Raw genomic sequence first — 25,580 nt, 5'->3', positions numbered from 1 at the left:
CTATTGTATAATTTTTTAATATTGTTGTTGTTGTCGACTATTTTAGAAAACTAATGAATAGCAAAGGAACCTCAGGCGGTTACAATAACATCAATAACAACCGTTACCTTAAAAAGCCTTGCTATTTTGAAGTAAAATAATTTTTGCCTGTACCTTGCTGCTTCTTGTAGAACAATAATTATGTTTTTTAGATAGGTTATTGACACAGGGTCTGAACAACTTTTTAGTAGTTTTATGTGATGTGAAAGTCAGCAGGCATTACTTTATGAGTAAAAATATGTTTTATGTAGTATACAACAGATATTTCTTTAAAACACGCATTGGTTCTTATGAACCTGTAATTTTTGCATCATGCAATTATAGGAATGTAAAAGCTTTCTTCTGGAGACAAAAACAAAACTCCCTTTACTTCTTTGTTCTGTAGTGTGTTTGTGCCATCCTGTAGTCTTGTTTACGCCAGCAAAGTGTTTTGCTTTGATGACTAGTTTTTGTATTAATTGAAGCAAAAATGACCGCATCCATCCACACTCAATATGTAGGATTTGAAGCAAGATTTTTCTTTGTGTTCATTTTACTTTGGCTGATGTCTCTCTTCAAACACTGTGGCTCTTGAGGATGGTAGAACATTGTCTGTTCTTGAGCTTTGCCTCAGTATAACTCAGTGTTCGAAACTGATTTACTCATAATGCAAAGCCTTTTATATGTACTCCTTTTTCTTTTTGTGTGAAATATTTCTTTTTAGCTTATGTCTTTGAAGGAATTGGTTCTAACTAAAATCATCTGTTTTATTCTTTTACTAAAATTAGTTATAGTTATTACTTTATAGTTACTAAAATTAGTAACTATATCTAAGATTTGTTGCTTCAAAAAGCACGTGTAGCTGAACCAGACCCATATTTTTATGTAAACAGGGCATCAGCTTGCTAGCTGACAATCCTACCTCTGTCCCCTCTTTTCTGCATACTTCAGAAATTTCCCTGCCACAACAAATGGACCTGCCCAAATGTGTTTTTTCCATGTAGAAATGATAGTTGTGTATCACCTTATAGATTTGCCAGGGATAACGACTTCATAATCGATGGTACATGAATTGTGTAGTATTTTGTCCCCACAATAGTTCAATTAATTTAAATCTCATTGAGATTTTAGAGTTAGATGCTCTTCTTGTCACCTCCGTGACAGTATGTGAAGGTGCTGTTACATGTTCCTGGAAAAAGCAGGGGGAGTTAACACTATAATTTTGAGTTTAGATAAGTAACTGCACACAGCCATGGGGGATAAAGTAAAAATAGAAAGTTTCTCTGAGTGTATTGTAACAGATCTGTGTTGTGTGTGTGTGTGTGAGATCTAGCTAGATAAAATCATACATTTAATTTCAAATGTCACTTTGTTAACTGTAATGCTAACATACCTAAAAACTCCAGACTGAGGTCGGTTATGTTCTTTGCTTTTGTTTTAAATAAGGCAAAAAGAAACAAAAACAGCTGCTAACTTTTTTGTTTGAAGACTACTAAGGTTCTTGGTCTTAGTACATATAAAATATGTAAAATATGGTTACTGTATGTTTGATTGTAGAATATGTAAACACATTTATTTTTAGATAGAGCGACAGGTCTCCTGGGAAATTTTTCACATTAACCTGTGTTTAGTGTATGAATGGGTCATACATGTTAGCGGTTTATCTTCTTTGATGGTTCTTTTAACTTCAGAAGTTTTTACCAAATCATTTTGTTTTCCAGGTGTTTTGTCTTTCATTTTAGCAGTTTAGAAAAAATAGACTATAAAGTTTTCTCTCCTACAAAACTTAAATTTTCAGTGTGCTATTTATCCAAGAAGCAGTGCTGTTTATTACTGCAAATACATCTCTATGTTATTGGATGCATATGTATGTCTTTTCTGTTTGTATGTACTTGTGCATCTACAATTAACATGCTTCCATGCCCTACTGTTTAATTGAGAGAGATTTACATAAGCCTAAATGACAGCTGGGAAGCTTACTTAAGGTAGGAAGCTGAAATTCTAACTGTTGTTTCGATATTTGAATTCTTACATCTTGTTTTGAAGAGTTCTTTTGAAAAAAATGACACCAATACATATTTGAGCATTCCTAGCAATATATTTCTGAAAATAATACTATGCACCTTCACCTCAGGAACTGAAAGCACATGTAAAAATTGAATAATTCTATCAAAACTTTGGGTGTCATAAGTATTACTTTATTAACATGAGAAGGACTGCACCCTCCCTTCCTTCCCTTTCTCATGCATTTATTTATTCCCACACTTTATAAATCCAGATGTGGCCCTGAGCAAAGTTTTGCTTTATAGGCTATGTTTGGATAGTCATTTGCACAGGCAGCAGAATATCCGTGAACTGTGATTCAAATACAGTGTGCACCAGTATGCAGAAGCCCTGCTGAAGCATTCAGCCACCTTTGATATGTGGGAAGATGAGCATAGGTGCATATGCAAAAGATTGTCTAGGCAACTTGGGATTTGATATTATAAGCTTTTTATTTTCAGCATTATTGTATTGTGTTTTTTAGTCTTGAGAAATCTGATTGTAGCTTACGCTTTTTGGAATTCTGTTTTGTTAACAAACCCTCTGTCCACATTTCATGGTTTACCAACCCAAGAAACACCCAAGTTTTATGTTTAAAACTAGCTAGTAGCAGCTCTTTATTCAGGGTGAAAATTCAGTAAGGCCTGACTTCAGTGGACTTGTCTCTAACACTCAGTTTCTTTTGCTCATGTTGTCTTTCTGTGTGGATGTGACTTTTCTATTGTTAATTTGTTTATGAAGAATGAACCAACAGATTTTCAAATTCAGCGTAGAATTTCGCCTGAGAGTTACTACCTCCAGATGGCTTACAAAACACAAATCAAGATCCTGCCAGTTCTGTTCTGCTTTTATTTCTGTTTGGAAAGGATTCCTTGTTAAATCTGAAATACATTGGGAGAGATCTTCCTATGGAAAAGAAAGCCCTATTTGGAAAAGGATGAAAACCACTGAACTACAGCCAGTAAAGCTGGCCTCTAGAAATCTTCAGTGCTTAAGATACTGTTTTCTCCTTTATCTTAATGTTCTGAAATTCTACTGTGGAGCAGTAGTTCACATATTTAGAAATCATAACTGCTTGGACTAGAGCTCAACAAAAACACAAGCTTTTTTGCATGCAGTATGCTGTATTTGCACACTAACTTAACTACTCTTTGAAGGTCTTCAAGTGTTACATATTTAACTATGTACAATCTCTGTATAATAAGAAGATAACTCGAATTTTTTAAATGCTATGAAATTAAGACAGGGGAATATGCTACAGATGAAGAAGACGAAGACATGGGATCTGTCCTTCCAGGAGGTGATGTGGCTATTGAAGTGTTTGATCTTCCTGAAAATGATGACATGTTCTCCCCCAGTGATCTGGACAGCAGCAAGCTTGCTCACAAATTCAAAGAGGTAAGTTACAGATCTGAAAATATTTCTGAAAGATCTCACTGGAATTAGATTTCTACTAATCTCATTGCTCAGTGCTTGTTATTTTCCTTGAATACTAGAATTGATTTCTAGCTGTTTGTGTAGTCAGTACTAGTAAATGGCTCAAAAAGTTCTGCTTAAAGTTAGTTGAACAGTTTTTTTCTGAGTTGTTTTAACATCAGCTGTCAGGTGACTGTTGTGTTGATGGAGGATGATTTATAATTTAAGTTCTCAGTACAAAAGTTATTCTGCCTTGGCTCTTGGTTCGCACTTTTTGGCCAGGAAGACAAGGTGCAAGTTAATTCATTCCTAGCACGTTGCTTATCTTTTTTGTAAGATTCCAGTCAGAAGCGACCAGGAAAACCAAACAACAAACCCTAAATTTCAGTGAAAAGGAACATGGTGGGGCTCTTCCTGGTTCTCACACCATTACACAACACTCATCAATGTACTGCACTATCGTATGTTTGGTTTTGTGTTCAAAAAGATGCTGTACTGGGGAAGCAGGCACGTTTCAAGTTGGTGTTTTTTATCAAACCTCTGTGGCTGTAGTGTGTATAGCACCCACTGGGACTAAGTGAAGCTTGGATCAGGAACATTGGCTGCAGTCCTTCAATTCATATAACCTAGCATAGCAATTACTGAGAAATATTTCCACTGTATTTTAGTTTGTGCTTTTGATGTGGTTTATTCCTGAACTTTCATGGATTCTGATGCAAATAAAGGCATGAAACAAGTGGATTTATACAAGCCCAGAAGAATGGGCTAAGTGTGGAAAAAAAGAACATTCTGCTATTTAAACAGGATGAAGATGGAAGGGTTGAAGGCAATCAGAGCCTTATAGTTGAGCAGCAGAGCCCTTATGGGCCCGGAATGCAGTTTTTAAAAAAAGAGAGGCTCTCTTTTTATCTCCCTTCTCTCCTGTCTTTTCCCCTTCCCTCCCTTTCACTCAAACCAGATGTTTTATTTTCTACAAATATATCTTATTGGCAGCAAGAGTAATAGAAATAGAAAATATAGAAAGTAATCCATCACTGAGCTGCCAGTCTTCCCCTTTTCTCCTAATATTCTTTTCAGCCTTTCAGTGCCTGTTGTCATTCGGCCTTGTTTTCTGAAAGTTTTTTAGTTCACTTAAATTTTTCTCACCTTGTATTTTAAGTTCCAGGCTATATGCAAGTGAACAAAACAGATTACTTCATTTTTTAATACTTTGTGTCATGTGTAGTGACTATATACTTGTTCAAAGTGGTTGGAAGATGCTGCCATTCTGACTGGTAACATTTACCATTGCACTTGCCAGTGTAACAAGGCTATGCAAAGCACAAATGCAGTGATGGCTAAGACACTGGCCTTTGACTAAATTACCTGTAAAACTATGCTTGAATGCAGTTTCCACCAGCTTGAGCTGTTGCCAGACTTGAGTATGTCCAGACTGATTTGGAGCTAGTTGTGGACCTGTGTGATTAAATGGTCTCAAAACTTGAGTATAGAGAAGATCAAATTAAAGAACTTTGGAATCTTTCAATTCAAGAGCAGATGAGGGAGCCTGAGAAGAAAATATTAAGTGTTCCTGCCTGGGAGTGGACTCTTTTTCACTAACCCACGCAGCTATCACTGTTATGAGCATGCCACTTCTGATTCGCTGATTATATTTAACAGTACACAGCTGCATTTTGTTGGCTGTTACAGAGTGAGTGCATGTATTTTTCTTGGTATTTGCCCTGAATTCTTTCAACACTAGAGGACTTGTTCACGGTCACGCTGCACAAGCCCACACAGTGTTTTCTGGAATTGTATTTAAAGAATAACTGTTCTTGTTCTTACTCCGGAGATTAATGAAAGTATTAAAGTGGGTTGGACATAATCTTTTAACATAGTAGTTTGACCTAATTAGTTGAATTCAGTCTTTGCAATGAAAAATGTGCCCAAATACTTTGAGAGCACTCTTACTTGAAATTCTTTACTTTTAGAATGGAAATCAGAATAGAGCTGGGCAATCTTGGGTGAATCACATTACCTCTGCATGCCTTGTTTTCCTGGCTGTAAAGTAGGAAAAACGAGACTGATTTTCCTTAAGTGCTGTGAAAGAAAGAGCTAGTCATCTGTGATGACTGAAGAGACACAAGATCTGTAGGAAAAGGGGATATCTTACATGAGTTAGGTATTATATTTCACATGTTTCAATGAAATCTATGAAAAATGCATTATTCTAAGCAAGATTGTATAATGATTATATAAAAAAAATTACCATCAGGGTTATTAGATTCTCTTGGGTACTTTCTTTCCCATTTTACTCCAGATGTTTAACTGTTGCCAGCTTTTCATCCTGTTCTGCTTTTTTCAGTCTTAGATGAATTCAATCTGTTTTCTCTCAATATCTTAATTAAAAATAAAGTTTTTATTATTTTGAAGAAAAATTGATCAGCCCTTCAAGATATCTTAGAAAAAGAAGTATGCTAAATATCATTCAAAATATCTTTTGTTAAAATGAATCTGTCATTATGCTGACTTTAAAAACTTACAAAAATATAAAATACTTATATAAAATATTTGCCAAGAATTTTTCTGGCATTATATAAGACATGGAATAAGGTATTTGTGTTTCCCTATCAGAAAACTTGCTTAAAATTTTCAACTATGGAGTCCAGATTTGCTTGTCAAATCATTTTTCTTGCCCGTTGTTCAGTGTTAACCCAGAAATGCATATCTCCCATCTATACTGCAAGCATGATTAGTTCTGTTAAAAAAAAAAAAAAAAAAAAGAGAGAGAGAAAATAGATGTCCAGCTACACATTTGTCTGTTCGACAGGAAAGTGTCTTTTTTCTTTTGCCTAGCGGGGTCTGCTGTACCATGTGCTGATTCAATGATCTGACTGGGTGCTCAGTATTCATATTTTTTTAACTTAATAACAGAGAGTATAAAAATAACTGTTAAAACCATCTGTACCTGAGCAGATTGCCATTTCTGCAACAATTTGGAGTTTGTTATGTCCTAATAAGCTGTTTAAATGTTGCTTACTGGTTTGTGGGATTTTTAGACGAGATGGGAAACAGGTAGCCCCTAAGGCTTTGAATTATGGCCTTTTGGTTTCCTTATTAACTCTGCAAAGGGCAAAGTCTAGCTCATTCATCTTCCCCTGATTTTACCTCACTCCAAAACAGTGAACAAAGTAGCTGAACTAAGTAAAGGTCTGAGCTTTTTATAAACTCTATGAAATTTTTAGGTGACTCTTTCATAATTTTTCCTCATTGTCTTTCATTATTAGCAGAAATTGAATTATTATGTGACTGAACAAACAGTCCCCCTGAAAATTGCAGATCAAGGGTTGACTTGAGTGAGCTCAGAAGTTGCAAGTAACCTCTTGCAAAAGCTAATTAAAGTATCTCCCTAAAGTTTCCCCTAGTATTTGCTAACCAAATTACAAAACAGTATCATATATCCTTCCTGGCTTCCTAGTCTACTGGGTGGAATAGCAGCAATAGCCACTTCTTACCAGTAAGACCAGCTTCAGTGGTGCTGAGTGCCTTATTTCCAGCTGCATTGAAGCCTCTCCTTTCTAGACCAGCACTCCCCTGCTCTCATGTGGCACATCATTAGGGACCCTCCATGTGATCCACAGTTTATCTACATGCTTGGGGTAATTTCCCTTTGGGTTCGGGCCCCATTCATGTTACACTTGCTAGTATGCCAGATGTGCCTCCACATTTCATGTGCTTCTACAAGCTGTATAGCCGGCTACTGGTTTCATTTAAAATGAAATCTTGTATCTGCTCTCACTGAGCACAAGAACATTTGTAGTACTTTCCAAAGAACATTTGTAGTACTTTCCAAAGAACATTTGTAGTACTTTCCAGTGCAAAGTCAAAAGGTGACTTTAAGTACCTGCTGAAGACTGTGTGGACTGGAAGTGCTCACAGTCAGTTCCTGAGTCTCATCTGGAGACATTAACCGACAAACGAGCAGTGGAAAGGAGAATATTTCTTAGATGGAACTGCTTGCATCAGTGCCTCATTCCTTCCAGCATAAACTGAGTAATTTTCCACCAAAAGGGACTAGGGTTATTCACTAGGTCAGTTAACGAGGGCAATTAGGTTGATCTGCAAACCAAAGTGTATCTAAAAGTATGGGGGGGGTTTTATGCTGTTAAAAGAAAGGAGTCCGAGAGGTCCCATGAAATGGAAAATGGAACTGAGAAGTAGCCTGGCACTTTTTCAGAGTTACTTGTACTGATCAGCACTGTGATAGCTCCTATTATTAAAACTATTCCTCCAAATAAAGTACTTCTCTTTTGAATTGTTTGTTGGGTTTTTTTAACTAAAAGCCTAGTCTTAAAGAAAGTGGCCATTGCTTTACCAGGGATAATAATTTCTGATTCAGTACAATTGCCCCATGTATTCCATTAGCTCAACATAAACTATTCTCAAAGGCTCCAGTCATCCTTGTAAGAGAAGTAACCATCATGTAAAACATGCTTTTCCATAACTATTCCTGATATTCATAAATAATAGACTAAGGCTTTGTCTTCACTGCAGTGTTAGCTCAAACCGTAAATCAGGTTTTGCCTTTGCCCTCGCTCCTTATCCAGCACACGGAAGCCTCTGATTCAAATTAAACAGTGCTTTAGATTTAAGATTTTGGCCTGTCCATAGGTTTGTCTGCCTAACCGCTTTAAATAGTAAAGCTGAAAGGATTCAGGTGCAAACCTGTTTTGGGTCACATCTACATGAGCATTTTGAAGTTGTGCTTCGATTTGTACTTCAGAGTATTCTCTGAGCAGGCAAACTGTAATCTTTTGGGGTGAAACTAAGCTTGAAGATGTTTCAGGAGGGTTCCCAATACACTCAAACAGCTAAAGGGCATTCACTACGCAGGATCAGACTAAACTAAGTTAGTCCAAAAGACAGCATGCCCCCCCCTCACCCCCCCAAATGTGTCTATGTGGATGTCAGGTCCTCAGTACCAACTGTTTTGCTGTTCAGATCCATTCTTCTTGTGGCACAGTGCTTGGTAATGTAAATATAACCTTTAGCACAATGCATCAGCTGTAAATCTACTTGCAATCATTTTGTGTGCTTGAATGCTGTTTCCTGTTTTTTACAGTTTCCCAGTGTAACTGCTCTCACTTGAGATTAGCTATCTTGAATAGAATAATTCAAGCTAATGGTTGATAAGGATAGCATCAGTTTTAACTTTCGTCTTGCATGCAGCAGACGTGTGGAATCTTCCCTTCAAGGTTTTCCTGACTTCTTGAGTTGTTAAATCACTTATTTCTGGATTTGCTCTTTTGTAACATGCCTGCTTTAATCAATGCAGTGGGACTTTCTAACAGCACTGGGACATATTTCATATTCACATCAGAGGAGAGCAAAGCCCAGCAGGATAGCATCTTTTTTTCTTTTTTTTTTTCTTAAGCATAAGGCATTTGGTTTTGCTAAACAGATTGGATGTTCTGATTTGAAATTATGAGTGGTTGGGCGGCATCCTATCTTTAATTAGGTTGCACAGACTGAGTCATTTTGCAAGCTATACATTTTAATTTACAATCTACTGCACTGCAGCACTCTTCAAGGCCTTCTGCTATGTAATAAGGTATTCAACTTGCAGCACAGGCTTTAAAAATACTGGAGTACTCCCTGTGACTTCACTTGTTTATTTTATATTTTCAATTTTAGCTGCAAATCAAACATGCAGTTACAGAAGCTGAAATTCAGAAGCTGAAGATGAAGGTAAGGATCAATATGCAGTTAATACACACTGTTTTTTTTCTTCTCTCCCTCATACCAAATCAGATCTGAAGACATGTATCTTTATGTGAGTGGAGAAGTCAATGTCCTTATTAAAGATTGTTTAAGAAACACAGTGGCTTAGCTAAATCATGTCTTGGTATATATCCTCTATTCAAAGTTTCAATAAAATCTTAATTGCTGCTACTAAGAGAAGCTGCCAACTTGTATAGCTTCAATTAAACATACATTTTAAAGGATAATATAATGACTAAATGGCAGATTTCTTGTTTTACGATTCTAATGCATTTTCTCAGTTTTTTAAATTATGTTTTGATTAAATATTTGCAGCTATATGAGTAGTTTTCTAATTGATAGTGATGTTAAGGCATCCTGTTTATGTCAGCTTGCTTTTGGGGGCATTTTTCTCTTTTTAAGAACTAATTTATTTAAAGGTATTTAATAGAAATTACTTTTTCTTTACAGGAAAAGAAAAACTGTTCCAATTGTTACTGTTTTCTTTAAAAGATACTCTAGAAAGTAAAAAGCTTACCAGTTTAACAGAAAACTTTCTCTCAGAATTGGTTGCTAGATATTAGTTTGAATTTGCTGTAGCAATAAAAAGAAATTGTACTTTTTTATAGTAGGATAACCTTTATGGGAAGTTCAGCTGATAATTCAGTTGTTGAGTAATATTAGGTTTTATAATAACATCCTTCTCTTTGAGTCTGAGCAATTTACAGAAGGAAATAAAAGGAAGACAGAGAAATTTTTACTTCAGAAAAGAATTTGGATGATTATTTCTTTCTAGCAACCATTTGCACTCATCATCTATTTTGCTTAGTGTTATCAAATCCACATAAATTATTGTTAAAAACAAATTCATAATGCGACTATTTTCTGTAATGACAATTTCTGTTGTACTGTCTCAGTTTATAAAGTCAGAAATCTTTTCTCCCTTCTAGTTTCCAGTTCCAATCTAGCAATCAGAGTTGCATGGTTAATCCATTGGGGTTGTGCTGATCCCCATTGACTTCATGGCAATGATGTGTGGGTGTAAACATTCAGCTGTGCAAATCCATTTGCAAGATTAGAGTTATTGTACCTCGAGTTCTTTATGTGGTGTTTTGAGTAGAGCCAAAGAAAATGTGGCTAGTGTAGGTAAATTACCACTAAAACTACCAACAAGTTACTCTTTTTGCGCATGCATCATTCATGATACCAGCAGAACTGGCCTAGAGCAAGTTAAATAGTGTTGCTAAGTAAACACGGATGTGAAAGGCATGGTTTCCTTTTGTAAATTCTGGGAACTAAAATATGCAATATATCCAGTCAAACATTCAAACCTGCAGCTGGCTTCAGCTGGGAAGTGTGGGGAACCTAACAAAGGAGCTAAGGATTGTTTTAAAATCTGTGGTAAATTTCAGACTTCTTTGAAGGCCCATGGAAATGGTCGATTGACTTCATTGGTGCAGAATAGTGGAACCATTAGTGGAACTACAGTGGTCATAAAGTTAAGCAGTGCTGATGTGTTTGGCAGAATCAGCACCTGAAAGGGCAGAAACCTACAACAGCAACGGCATATTTTTCTTCTAATAATAGCTACTTACAACTTGGTAATCAAGCTTAAATAAAACAAGAGTAATACACTTAAAACATGTTCTCTGTGTCCTCCTAATAGTTCTAGAATAATTGCAGTGCTGGATGTAAAGCTCTGTGCTTGCTTAAATGAAAAAACAGTTCTAGGTTACAGCTTGATGTTAAACTTTGCATTGTTCTCCCAACCTCTTTTGTTTGGCTTTCTAGATTAAGAAAGATTATGACATGAAAATAGGCATTGTCAGAGTTTGAAATAATTTCTAATTTGGGGAAACAGGATTAGATTAGATGCAGTTGGCTTTTTTCCTATTGTTTTCTAAATTGTTGGTCTTAAATCAAATATAAAAACTGGAACAGATTTCCCAAAAATAAAAAAAAAATCTCAGTTTATGAACATGTATGAATGTTTTCTATCACCTGGGCCAGATACATGGAAAAAATACATTCCTAGTGATGACCAATTAACCCAGCAGTTTGCCTAAACAGTCCATTACAGAAATTTTTAAAGCATGTTAGTATATCCCTGAGAAGCTGCAGTGTAACACAGAGCAAAAGTTCTGCCTCGTTTTTTGAGGAAGAATAACATATATATCAGCCTGTTCTCCTTGTCTTGGAATCCTCTTTTCATTACTAAAACATTATTTTTGTAGTTATTAATTCACTGATCTTTCACTGTTCATGTTGTTTGACTTCACCCTAAACTATTAAGCTGTACTTTTCACCCTTAACTGACAGGCATCTCTACTATTTTGTGCAGCTGCAGGCTGCTGAGAATGAGAAAGTGAGGTGGGAAGTGGAGAAGACCCAACTCCAGCAGAACATTGAGGAGAATAAGGAAAGGATGATGAAATTAGAGAGTTATTGGATTGAGGCACAAACCTTGTGTCACACTGTGAACGAGCACCTCAAGGAGACGCAAAGCCAGTATCAGGCTCTGGAGAAGAAATATAACAAGGCAAAGAAATTAATCAAGGATTTTCAGCAAAAGTAAGCAGCTACACCAGGCTCAGCAAATGATTTAGTGGCCAGATAGGAAACGTGTGTGATATATTTTGAAATGTGAAACGCACTGTTAAAGGCCTGTAAGGTAAACAATATTTTTCACTTTTATCATGAGAACCCCTGGGTTCTTTATTACAGAAAAACGTTAGCGTTGTTCAAGTACTAGTTGAAAAACGTTGTTGGAAAATAGTACTGTAACTAAATGAAGAATTAATCTATAGTATTCCAGGCTGAAATATTTGAGGCTTACTAGATCAGTAAATGTGATTGCAACCAACCAAGAGTAATCATAGTAAAGCATTTGATTAGAAATGCTAGCATCAATTTGTAGAGATGTTGTTATCAGCTGGATTCACTCCTGCTGTGTACTAATGTAACATAAAAAAGCAAATTGTGCTGTTACACTTTTACATTTTATTTTTCTTCTTCTCATAGTTGCCAAGAACTTTTGAGCTGAGTTGAGCTAATCGATGATTACCTAGCCCCCTCTGTTTCATGTGGTCCCCTCTCCCTGATGGCTAGCAAGAATAATAACATCTTACATTTCTATAACAGCTTCCATTTCCCAAAGTTTCTTTTGTAGTGTTTTTTTCATATACTGCTGAAATACAGTCATTTAGAGAAGAAAACTCATTTCTTCAAAACATACAGCAACGTCAAGTGACAACTGGGAAAGCAGAAGTGAATATCCTGTTCCATTAAAAAAGATGTGAAGATTTTAGATAGTCAAAATGTCATTACCCATCTTGGAATTTCATAACTGTTACAGAAATAGCTGGCATCTCATGTGCTTTATATCACAAACCTCTTAGGTTTTTCAAAATAAAAGGAAAATCCATAGCTAGAATGAGCCTGCCTAGTTTTTCTGTTGCTATGCTAATTTATATTAGTAAAAGATCTAGTCAATCATTTTTAACTACCTTAGACTCCTAAAATCACCCAGCAGATTTCTTTATAACTTACTAGAAAATTATGTATGCCCTTGCAATGAAAGTGTACAGTCATATTCCTACAAAACAGAGATTCCATCCCATCTCCTGCAGCAGAACTCAGCATAAACTGAGCTAATGTTGCTTCCATTTTAAATACAAATTATGAAAGAATTAGTTTAACAGTTCTGATTATCAGTTAGAACAACTGAGATTTTTACCTTTCAGCTAAGTTCCCCTTATCTTTATAGTGCATTCATTTAGACTGATAAGTAGTTGCTTAGGGTTTTGTCCTGTTTGCAGTTTAATACTCATTTTCAGGTTAGTAGTAAAATATGTTAACTACATAATTTTCTGATGCACATTTTAAGATATAATGTGTCAGAAATTTTATTTTCTGTTTGAATCTGATTGTTTTGATGACAGCAAATATGTCTTTTCCCCTAAGAGAACTTGACTTCATCAAACGCCAGGAAGCGGAACGAAAGAAAATAGAAGATTTGGAGAAAGCGCATCTGGCAGAGGTTCAAGGCTTACAAACTCGCGTGAGTAGTATTTACTCAAATGCTTGAGGAATGAGCTAATTCTGTCTGATAATCTGGAAAAAAACAGATTTTGTAGATGTTTGTGTGTAAGCTGTGGGTAATAATGGGTTATATTTCTTTCAGATACGAGACTTGGAAGCAGAAGTTTTCAGGCTATTGAAGCAAAATGGGAGCCAGGTTAATAACAACAACAACATCTTTGAAAGGCAGACATCTTTTGGAGAAGTTTCTAGAGGAGATCCAGTGGAAAATCTAGATACTAAGCAAGTGTCCTGTCTGGATGGCTTAAGTCAAGGTTTGTTTGAACCAACCCATAACTCTTATTAATGTGTGTGTTAATAGTATGGGTATAATTTAGGATTTAAAGAAAACACTGGATAACACAGGGATCCTGGGTTTTCTTCTCATGGTATCTCATGGTAGCTGTACCAGTGCTATACCAAATAATGACAATATAGAGTCCCAGAACAGCTGTACAATGTATATCCTTTAAAGAATGGAAGTGACTAATGCCTGTTAATAAAACAAAGATCAATATTGATTTCTTAAAGCTTAAATGAATTTTCAGTAGGATGCTATCAACATTTAGGTTTAATTTGATGCTTCTGTTATGTTAATGGAGTAGGAGAAAACTGTGCTCCTACATCTGTCCTTAATTACCCAACCACCAAAGATCAAACAAGAACAGAATTATCAAAATGAGAAAAACAATGTTAAATCTCCCATTTTGAATGGATCCCTTAGATATATTAAGAGAAAGAAGTTATTTGTATATATCTGCAGTGGACCTATCAAGGCACCTATGTAGAAGGCTGTGTGTGTGTGCAAGCGCATGTGTGTATTTGTACATGATTGTATGTGTCTTACTGTTTCTCTGCATGCTACTAGTAGTAAATAACATGGATGAACTACATGAGTAAATGGAGGAAACTACAACTGAATTGTAAAATTACATGGACATATCTGAACACACTGTTAACCATGATAGTGAAGTACAATCGACTTGCAGACCTTTGAGATATTCTTTTTAAGTCTCAATTATTGTTTTCCTGGTTTTGTTTTATATCTTTGAAGAACATCATGAAATGTAAATACTTTTTATTCAAGCCATATGCTTGAATATGCTTTTGCTCTTCTCCTGTTGCTTATTTCTCTAGTGAACTTTTTTTGGTAATTTATACTGAGTAGTATGTTAAATACAGGTATTCATTGTTGGTGGTTGCATCATGGCAATGAAAATAATAATCGCTAAGATAAAGTTGGTTGTTCTGTGTTTTCCTACTAGCCTATCAGTTAAACTGCTGTGTCCTGTGGTTTACTTCACATTTATGAAAAGTTGTATTTCACGCTGTAGTTTTATACCTTCCCTACAATTTCATAGGTTCTTCCTCTAAAATTCAGTAAGCTTAAAAAAACAAAGTTTGTTAATAGTTTGTTAATAGTGTTTATCTATATGATTGCATAAGTAAGGAAACTCATATGCAAAACGGGGTGGAATTGGATAGGAACTGTTATTTCAAAGAACAGTGTGAAATAAAGGGGTGGTAAATTATACAAGTAAATTTCTGTGCTATGGGATAAGTAGGTGAAAATATAATTTGTGAGATTTGGATAGATCCTGTCAGCAGGGTAACTGTAACCTTTACTTGGTTTGCATAGAAAGGGTAATTTCCATTATCCAGACTGTGTCAGTGAAAATATACTAACAACTTTCATAGCTTTAGTTAGAGTTTTAAGCTATGTAACCACAAGTGGTTCCTCACAGATGAAGTATATGCAGAGTCAAAGCTGATTTTAGGTCCACAGTCTTGGATAAAAGTTGTTTGCGGCAGGAGCAACACTTATTGTTTATTTAGTGACATTCTGTGAGGTCAGGTATTGGGCTTATGACAAGGGAGCACCAGACTGTTCCTATACAGATTTTCATTTTAAATAAACTATAATATTATTTATTTCTCTGCTGTAAGATTATGCATTACATTACCAGATAAATTGATTTCTAGCAGGCAGAAATATTTTATTAAAATTGATATTTTAACAGTTATTTCATATATGGACCCAAACTAAATATTGCTCTACAAACAAATCAGTATGAATTATATTTTTTAACATATAATATGTACATAAAAAAGAGCTTGTCCTGCTGAAGCTGTAGCTGCATGATATGCAGACCTTGTGGAATTAGTTTTCACAAATCTCCACAGAGCTGTTTCTTTCTAGCAAGTGTTTATTTACTGAAATCTCTGAAGTTTAGAAAAGCACTTCTCATGACAAGAAAGTCTGCATTTCTGCCCTAAACACTCGATAAGTATTACAAAAATATTTAAGATTTAGCAACACTGTTAATAGAATTCATTGCAGTAGGTTGCCTCAGGAAAAGAAAGTGTGTTCTGTTTACCTGCCTGACAAAAATGATGTTTACAATTACTGTTTTAACAGTGTTAACACACATCTGAGAATAAGGAGCTGAAATCCATTCTAAGACACCTCTACATATATCCCTTTTGGGATTCCCTGAAACATTGTCTTTAAATAAGATTACAACATTTCATTCTGATTTGACCTTTTTTTTTGTAGTATAATTTGAAGGGAATTTCTAAATATAAAAAATTCAAGAACTTTCTTTGTAAAGTATTAAAACTCAGTGTGACAGTACTTTCAAATTACATATTTTTTTCAACTGATATTGAAAGAATTTCCTTTTTTCATTGGGAAAACATTCCACTGAAAAAACACTGCCCAGTGTTCAGTACTTCTGAAGAGTTAGAATATACTATCTGCAAATTTTAATGTTCAAGTTTAAGCACCTAAACACAAATATGTGATAGAAAAAATGAATAACTTTTCTACATAATCATCAATAGTATTTTGAAAGCAGAAAAAGCACAGTTAAATCTTGGATTCCAGGTTGAACTTGCATTGTCAACAAGAGAAAAAGAAAAGCCCCTTTTTAAAATAAAGAGCTCTCTAAATACATAGTGTACTTTCACTCTATTCTTTCGCCAGTAAATTCCACATCGGAGTCTCTGAAGTCTGTATCAGACTGTAATGTAGCGATACTTGGTATTTGGAGAAAGAGCTTATTTCTCTATCATCATTCTTGTGTAAACCTTTTAAGAAAAGGACTTACCATTGCCTAGTAATACATGTATTTACTAATCAGCCTGTGCATATTTACAGAAGGGTCTGTGAAGGGCAGGGGGGGAAATCCCCCCGATGTGTTTGGGCGGCAAGCAGATCTCCGCGACATGCAGCGTGTGGTGCAGTCCTTGTGACATTCACACGAGCATCCCTTCCCATCTCTTTCTGAGTTTTTATTCCAAGAGTGTAACTCACTTTTCATTGAGCCTCAGTGTTAGGTTTGTGGGATAGGACTGCTTATAGGATCCACATCCTATAATTTTTACTCCATAGTTTGCAGGTGTGTGTTATTAGGATATGTAAAAATACATATTTTACGTGCCCTGTTAATTGAAATGATACTAAATATGGTTTTTGCCTCACTGTGAACTGAGGTGTTTATTATATTCTCGCGTGGTAGTAGGTTTGGGAATAACTAATGGATGCAACTTGACATACAGACATAGCTGTCCCTGCCGCTGTAGGTGGCCTGGCTGTGTTTCACATTGTGTCAGACTACCTGGCTCCTCAGTCCTGTTGCAACATAACCTCGAATTGACAGGCTTCCAGTGACATCAGTGGAAGTTACAAAGAAAAAGTCAAAATCATTAAGGCCCACCAAATTCTGTCTTTGTTTTGTCTTAGAATACTAGAAGCCTGTGAGTTGTGTTTCCATTACAAGTATTTGATTTATTCTGAGATTCCAGAAAAATAGAAAAAGTGCAATGTAGCTTCCCATTTTAATGGTCATGAACCATGGCAGTGTGTCTAAAGTAGAGAACCAAACTCTTTACAGATGAGCTAGAAGTATTCAATGACTTGAAATCTCAACAGTTCAGAGTTGACGCTGACTTAGATAATAGTTGCTTACCTCTGTGCAGATGCCCGATCAAGCCATTTTGATGCTTATGCCTTGTGAGTGTCTTGGGATACCCAGGAATGCATCAGTTCACGGAGGGAGATTTTGAAATCTATTAGTGTATAATGGAAAAACAGTGGGAGAATAGGCAAGCTGTTTCCTGCTCCACAGAGGTACTGAAATAATTCAGACAGAAGCTCTTTAGAGCAAAGTGTTTCCAGGCCTGCTGAAAGAAAGTCTCATTAAATTGTCTCTGTGACAAAATTTAACCTGTTAGAAGTTTTATGTGAGCTATTTATCAGGCTCCCCAGTGGGTTGGGAGTTGCCTAGAGAGATGCTTTGGATGTGTGTGTGTCAGGGAGCAGTGAGGGTCGGCTGCCCTGTGCAGAAAAGGAAGCGGGGACCCGAGGGTGGCACCATGGCCAGCAGGGACAAACACCTCACCAGCAAGGGCCCAGTCTCCCCCCAAGCACAGCAAGCAGGGCAGGTCCGGCGGTGGAAGCCAGGGTCAGCTGAGTGTCCAGATCAGTGGCCAAGTTCATAGTGATGGGGCAGGTCTGAGGTCAAGCTGGGAAATCAGTCTGCAGGTCGGGTTCAGGAGTTTGTGATGGTTACCAGTGTGAGGCACAACCAGTCCCATGGGCACCAGGCAAGTCCCCTGTAGCAAGGCAGGTCTGAGGTTAAGCCGGGAAATCAGTCCACGGGTCAGGGTCCTGATCGGCAGGGTACATGGCCAAGCAGAGGCAAGGCTGCAGTGCCACTTGGCAGGGACAAAGGGTGAGAGCCCAGCTTAAATGCTGATCTGAAGAGAAGGAGGGAGAAACTCCTGCTGATGCTTCTTCAGCTTTTTTGACAGCAGGCTGATGCAAGGTGAGGGACCTGCACTGCGTCAGAGAGTTGCCATTGAGCATGGGCAGCCCAGCTCTTGGAGGGAGGGAGGGAGGGGCAAGCGCCCAGCCCTGAAAGTTTGCTGGCTTCAACAAGGCCAGTATGACCACCCATGCGAGTGAGTGCTTGCAGTACTGTGTCCAAAGTTTGCCTAATTTGAGCTGTGAAAGGAAGGGATGTATGGAAGTGTGTGCACTTCAGAGAATAAATATAAGCAGTGCAAGACATGACAATGTGCAGTTATCTTATTGAATACTGACAGTGGGAGCATAATTACAAGTCAGACAATGCTAATGATTTTGTAGTGTCATTTGTATATAGACTTTAACTCTTAAACAAAGAAGGAAAGCAAAACATGTTACTGGAAGTCTTGTGGTCCTATAAGAAGAGAACATCCATCTGCAAAAAGAAGAATGAATTTGAAGCCGTGTCTTACCCTTCGGTTATTTCATGGTATACTGACTCAATCTGTGGCTGAGATTTCAGGAGTTTGAGCTGATCTGACAGCTCACTAATGCTGAAATGGAGAGACCCCGCACCATCCCTCCCTGCATACAGCCACGTAGTTCTGCCGCTTACCTTGCACCATTCTAGCACTTACCATAACGCTTCTGTGAACTCATTTGATTCACGAGAACAGCAGAAGATTGACCTAGGAAGGAAAGAAGCTGGAGCGTCAGACTAAAAGTGGATAATTTCTACTGGGTTAATCACTCAAATCAGTCTGCAGAAAAGCTGCAATCTAAATCCTAGGAGGGAGGACAGAGCCAGGGGTTGTGGCAGCAGAATGGAGAGCCAGATCTCTCCTGTTTGGCAGTGGGAATAAGTCACTGAGTTATTTCCGCCATTGGTGGAATCATATTCTCTAAGACTGAAAGGTCAGGATGCTATGGAAAGCAATGGGAAGATTTTCCACTTTGCTCAAGTTGATGGGAATTTTTTCATTGGCTTCAGTGAGACTAAGATGTCTCCATTTATCTTTTTTTTAAGGAAAAATGTCTATAACAAGATCAGCTTCTAATTTCTGATTTGGAGCAGTAGAGTCAGCCCACGTTCTGGTTCATTCAATACAGGTCAAGTTCTGTAAAACTTCTTGCAATCTCTCTGAGAGGTAGCCAAAATTTCTCTCTTGCCCTGTTAAAACAGAGGTAGGATGATGATTACCATGAGATGAACGTTCTCTTGGTGATCAGCCTACAGCATGCCTGGCTAGAATATAACTTGACATTTTCATAGGATTAGTGCAATGGAAGCCGATATAGGAAGTGAAAAGATCTACTGAAAAGCTGTGAATAATTTATTGTGGGTCAGATGCTAAGGTCATTATTCAGATCTCATTCAGGCTTTACCAAGTCTTAAGTGTGTACATCTGAGTAAGTGTCTCTGAGTAAATGTGTTAAATGTCTCAAGGTTTGTCCCTTGTGGTGTATATGAGATTTCTACATTATATTTTATTTATATGTCATACCCTATACTTTAATAAATACCATATCTCTATGCATAGTGTCTGAGCTTCATTCTGGAACTTCATATCTAAACCTCATTTCAGACAGAAATACCACTTTTTTTGGTGTCTGTTTGTATTAGAAGAGTGCATTTACTTAGTGTATTATGAATGCGGTAGTTAGAAAAGTAAATTAGTCTAGTGGATTCTGATTGGTTCCTTTGGTTGGTACTTTAAGGATTGCAAAAAAAAAAAAAAGTTGAAACCATAAAGAGTCTATTCCTTATCTGGCATAAAATGAGAAAACGCCTTTTAAAAATGTATTTTGTCTTATTGTATCTTTGTAAAATGTTAAATCTGCTAAAACATTCAGGTTTCATTCAAGTGGAAAGAAAGCTGAGAAAACTGCAGTTAAGTTAGCTTCTTTTGTAGAGGAAGGTCATATATGCCTAGTATACTTGGCTCACAAGATGTTCTTGAGTAGAGTAGCTTTGAAACTAGGCAAGTAAGATTGTTTCATTGTTTCAATTTTTATATGAAATGTTTCTCCAATTTTCATGGATCATATAATGGCGTTTGGGCAGTAGATGAAAGGGGAAAGATCTAAAACTGCTTTTTCTTCAAAACCTAGTAGAAAGATTTTCTTGATTTTTCTAGCAGAAAATTATGTGTACAAAGACAACAGAGATTAGGTGTGAGTGGCAGGGTCTGGCTCTTTTTTCATGATGTATGAAAATAATGCAGTCTTGTGTTTTTTTTCACTTTGATCTTTTGAATTGTATGTAGTAAAATACATCATCTCCTGCACAAACCCCAAATGTTCAGAAAGTACACCAAGTTACAAAGAGTTAAGATGTTGGATAGTAGAGTACATCTCTCAGCTTTCACAGAGCTGCTCTGATGATTGTTTCATTATTTCTTGGAGGGATAATTATTGTTGCTGCAAACCTTTCAGAGGGCTTTTGAGCTACTGGATCAGCATAATGACAGCTCTCATAGTCTATGTCTTACTCCACGGTGTAGTCGTTCTAGTTAATCAGGTAGAATGTGGAGTCCTCTGCTGTCTTGTATGGATACAGCACATGGCCTTCCCATTAACTCTCTTGAACGGCTGTGGTTCAGGGTGCCTTTCATGGACCTCCTGGTGGGTTAATTTCACTTCATTTTCACTATCATGATAAACTTAATGTAACATCACTAACAGTTTGTTGCAGTGAAATTTTATTTCAGGTTCTTTCTTCAAAGCTGTTATATTACCTTGCTAATTGTTTTCCCAGAACATGTTGCTGTTGGAAAGTTGAAACCAGACAACTGCAGCTGGTGATGATAGTTGCAGTAATGATTGCGTCCTCAAGGCTCCTGCTAAGGAAAGGTGCTTGACAGAGTGTCTTGTGATGTGATCTGAGTGCAAATGAGGCAAGACTGTATTAGTGTTAGGTCAATCCTAATATTCTGTTTGTAATAGGGACCAGTTGGTTGGTGCTGATAGAGATGTTTTACTTAAAGTTTTAGGAATTTGAAAGTACTCCAAATAAAACAGGGATCTACAAGAGGAAGAGATAATGGTTTTGAGGTCAATGCAGTAAGGGAAGAAGGAACAAATACCAATAAAAAGATGCTTTTACTTGCAGAAGGACTGGGGCAAACAATTGGAGCACCTTATTTGTATTGTTATGTGTAACTTTGAATACCAGATGCCCTCAATATCCAGAGGAGGATTGGGATTCCTTTCTACTTTCCCCTCCTGAGAGGGATGATATGATAGAGCAATCAAGCTGTTCCACTCTAGGTCTGAAGGAATGAGTTTAACACTTGTTTCATAATCCCGTGACAGGCTGCCCCCAAGTCAATCCAATTGCAAATGGTTATTTGATTATTCAGAACTCTCTGTATCACTCTGTGTGCTACTGACTACAGACATTGGCTTGTTTATAATTCATGCGTACTGTACAAGGTCATTCTGGGGGACAAAATACACTTGGTACAGGAGAGAACAAGTTACATTCTTCAAATTTTTAAGCCATTCTGGGTATGATAAAATGTAGAGCAGCCTGAAGATTGCTGTAGATATTCCCTTGTAACTTGACCAGAAGCCTGCAAAGCTGGTGAAGCTATAGGGGAAATGCTTAGCGGGGCAGTTCTGGGAGAAAAATGGCAGTCCAAATCGTCCTCTTCAGGAGACATAAAAGTTTGGGGACAAGCAAATTGGCCCACTGAGTCTAAATTGGTATATTCACCCAGATGTTAGATGATGTCTTTTAAAGAGTATCAAGATAAGGATTACTTTACTTTATGCTGTTTATCTGTTCCTTATTCTGTATACCATGATGGAGGAGAATTCTCTATAGGTTGAGCACATACAAGGAGGTCTGAGGGAGTCAAAGGGCACTTAGTTTCCAGGCTAGTACCCTGTATGTAACAATGGGAGATACTGTTCTTGTGTGTGTGTGTGTGTGTGTGTGTGTGTGTGTGTGTGATCCTTCATGTTATAATGTGAGTCATTTGTTGGATATTTAAATGCTTGGAGTTGATCATTGATTTTTCATTATGCAGTTGCTGGATCTGTACAGATAAACTTGCTAATTATTTATGTAAATAACTAGCTTTTTTGCATGTGCCCTTTAATAGTTCTGAAGATACAGGTGCAAGTAAAACAAAAAAGTGCATGTACTCCAATTACAGGTAATATCATAGGAACAGTAGCTTAATTCCAAAAGATTCTCTTGTTATATATCCTTAAATTGTGTTTTCATACAGATTTCAATGAAGCGGTGCCAGAAACAGAGAGACTGGACTCTAAAGCTCTGAAAACTCGAGCCCAACTTTCAGTGAAGAATAAACGGCAAAGGCCTACTAGAACAAGGCTCTATGACAGTATCAGTTCAACTGATGGAGAGGACAGCCTTGAACGAAAGGTGAGAAGGACTCTTCCCTCTCTCTTACACTTCTATGGAGTACTACATTACCCTGTAAGTCGTTTCATTCTCTTTGTCCTTTCGGTGTAGCACAGGCAATATTCACTCATCTGTGACCAGCATGCTGTGAATGCCCTTGAGTGATGTGCAAGTCCATTCTCCTTTGAGTCAGCACATCTGGTGTTTTTTTGTTTGTTTTTTTTTTTTACAGGAATTGTGGGCTCTCTGATTTAGGTGTGCTTTATGATGCAGAGTGGGTCGTTTTATTTATGCAGGAGGTGCAAGAAACTTGAAGCCTGCATTTGTCTATTTGCTAATACAATTGATACAACATTTACTCATTGTTTTGTCTGATTCTGACTTCTGTCTGAAAGAAAATATCAATAAACAAAAAAGTGTGTGGTATTAAAAGGTAATAATGTGAATTACTAGAATGTTTCTTAAAAATAGTAAGAATAAGTAATGAAGAAGAGGATTGCATATTCAACGTAAACCTTGCTGTGATTGGTTACTAAATGGCATAACCTGCTTTATAATCTCTTATACCAACAGCCGTCAGACAGTTACAGTAGTCCCATGCACATTTCCAAATCACCTCTGCCCTTATGTGTGAGAGCATCCTCACCAGCATCAGATTCTGGTGCTTCCTCCCTCTCCCCAGTGGCTAGCAGTGCAGCATTCTCATTTGACAACCTAACTGAAAACCAAGAAGAAGGACAGCAGCACAAAGGAGGTGTCCTTTCCCCTCTTGTTCGGGGGCACACTCCACTTCCCTCTCCTTCAAAATCTGGGCACAGCTCTGAAGCGTCTCCTTTCCATCACCCAGCTGGCAGGAATGTTTTACAAGATGAAGGTATTACTATTTTTTACAATAAATTGGTGCATCGTTTTGCTCACTTACGTTTGCTTTGTGTACTTGTGTTGTGTATTAGGACTTAGCAGCTAAAAGGCCATCTTCTCATATCTTACTTTAAGTACCTTGCAGTCAGAAAGTTACAGTTGTTGTTGTATGATGGTATGAGAAAAGGACAGTTTAAGATGGGATCAATAATGGCTTTCCTTCTTTTTTCACTTTCTTAGAACTCACTGAAAAAGATAGGGGGAAGTTACCTTTAAGAAATTATTTTCTCTTTTTTAAAACACAAATTATTTTTAAAATGACTTTTTCTTAATACTTAAAAATCTTCAGCCTATGGTATTTTATTTTGATTAGAGTACACAAGATTAGCCCTTGGGAAATTTTTTTGTTAGAAACATGGTTAATACAATGTACTTACTTGAATTATGTGATTTTGGGACTGCTAGATGCTTTTTTGGAGAGTGGGGAAAGGAGCATAAAGCAAGAATAACAGATTTTGTGTAGCTTTTAATTGCTGAGAGGCAGCATAATCTAGATTAAACAAAAGATCAGTGACTGAGGACTCATCGTTTGTAGACAACATTTTCCAAGTGGTTTGTTAGGAAGCTTGGCCATATTGCTATTTATTTAAATCAGATTCTTTAAATGTAAAGTGGATAAAACATGACCCGTCATATCTAGTTTAGGTGTTTTTCTCAAATATTAGTTTATTTGGTGCATTAACACTACAGTATGGCACAGAATTCTGAGCACTCCTTTTCTGATGTCTTGGGAATTCAAACATTGCATTTTACATGGTTTTACCATTCCCTAACTGTGATGTAAGCTAAAATACCAGTAATGGGGGTGAAAACTGTTTATAAGTGGGGACTTCAGGAATAGGTCTGGAGTGGTTCTTAATTAACTGAAAAGAACAACCTGTTCAGGATTCTTGTTTGTGTAACTGAAAACGTGCTGTTCATTTTCAACCTGATATTTCTTCCTGTCTTCATACAGGACTCCCCAACAGATTCTTACAAAGACAGATTAATAAAGTTTTGTTGGATTTAGAATAGATTAATTTATATGCTAGCATTTTTACATGGATTCTGAAATTGCTAGTCTAATTGTATAATTGCTAATGAATCAAGGTTAACTTCAAAGCCTGAATTTTGGAAGTAAAAATAAGGGCATGACTTTCCAGACTCTTACTTCAATATGTGATGAATGTTCATTAGTGAAGTCCTAAATCCTTCATTTTCATCCAATGCATGAAAAATATGTTGATGAAAATTTGTCCTTGTAGTGTAGGGAATAGGGTAGTATATTGTACCCATTATGCTGCTCTTGCCTCTCCAGTTTGGGGTTGAAAAATAATCTGTAGCTAAATGAACTGCGTCATGCTTTCCCCACTATGACCATTATGTAAACAATCAGTGCTTTTGAGTGTATCCAAGTTCTAATGAGTACATGAAAATTAAAGCATAGCAATTTAGTTTCAAATGGAAAATTTACAATTTAATAAGTTCTACAGAAGAAGGATATCCTCAAGCAGTTGTTTTGCAACCAGTGTTGTAGTGATATTGTTTTAATTGATTATTAATTTGGCTGTCAAACCTACTGTGCAGGAAAGAGAGAGGGCCAGTGACTAAGTGTATTTATTTTATTGTTTTGTGTGTTTAGCTAGCTTTTTTTAGAGATAGAAAGAGAACGCATTTGTGGATGAATCTGTGTGGGCTGGTGTCCATTGATCAATCTTTGTTTAGCAAAAATGACAGCTTGAGTAACTTCATGCTTCCCCTCCCTTTTTTTTTTTCTTCCGAGGTCCTGCAGTGTTGTGGAAGGAGTTGAAATAGCATGAGATCAATTCCATTGCAAAATGGTGGGGGATTTTGCTTGTTTGTCTTTTAAGCACTACTTTTTAATGTATGATTATTTTTTTTCTTGAGTTCTGGCAGTTTTGCACAACAGCATCGTTTGATAAGGCAGCTGGGTTGACCACTGATGGTCAGTCCCATGTTGATGTGAGGCTGGCTTAAACTGTTCTGTCCTGTTGTGGCTTTGTGAAAAAAGTTAGATTTAGTTTCCTTTTATGTTCATCAGCCACAGATCACTTACACCAGCTCTTTGTGGCTGCCCGTGATGGATTAAATGGCTACTGTGTGATTTAATCTGAGGAACCAGCTCTCTATCCCCTCGCTAAAGACCTTCAGGGAGTCAGGGAAGACGCACTCATAGAG

The 25,580-nt window shown here is 37.0% G+C and overlaps 1 protein-coding gene across 1 annotated transcript in view; it reads left to right on the top strand.

Annotated features, from left to right (window-relative positions):
* PPP1R9A (protein phosphatase 1 regulatory subunit 9A) overlaps window positions 1-25,580 on the top strand; it is a 150,252-nt gene that overhangs the window by 108,404 nt on the left and 16,268 nt on the right. Inside the window, exons 8-14 of the mRNA XM_067291675.1 lie at window positions 3,304-3,459; window positions 9,151-9,204; window positions 11,558-11,787; window positions 13,180-13,276; window positions 13,400-13,571; window positions 22,345-22,502; window positions 23,055-23,355. Of these exons, the coding sequence (XP_067147776.1) occupies window positions 3,304-3,459; window positions 9,151-9,204; window positions 11,558-11,787; window positions 13,180-13,276; window positions 13,400-13,571; window positions 22,345-22,502; window positions 23,055-23,355 (1,168 nt within the window). The remainder of the gene's footprint in view (window positions 1-3,303; window positions 3,460-9,150; window positions 9,205-11,557; window positions 11,788-13,179; window positions 13,277-13,399; window positions 13,572-22,344; window positions 22,503-23,054; window positions 23,356-25,580) is intronic.

Source organism: Apteryx mantelli, chromosome 2 (genome assembly GCF_036417845.1).
Source record: "Apteryx mantelli isolate bAptMan1 chromosome 2, bAptMan1.hap1, whole genome shotgun sequence".
Taxonomy (NCBI): Eukaryota; Metazoa; Chordata; class Aves; order Apterygiformes; family Apterygidae; genus Apteryx; species Apteryx mantelli.
The sequence above is the reverse complement of the archived record's forward strand: the minus strand, read 5'-3'. Positions and strand labels throughout refer to the sequence as shown.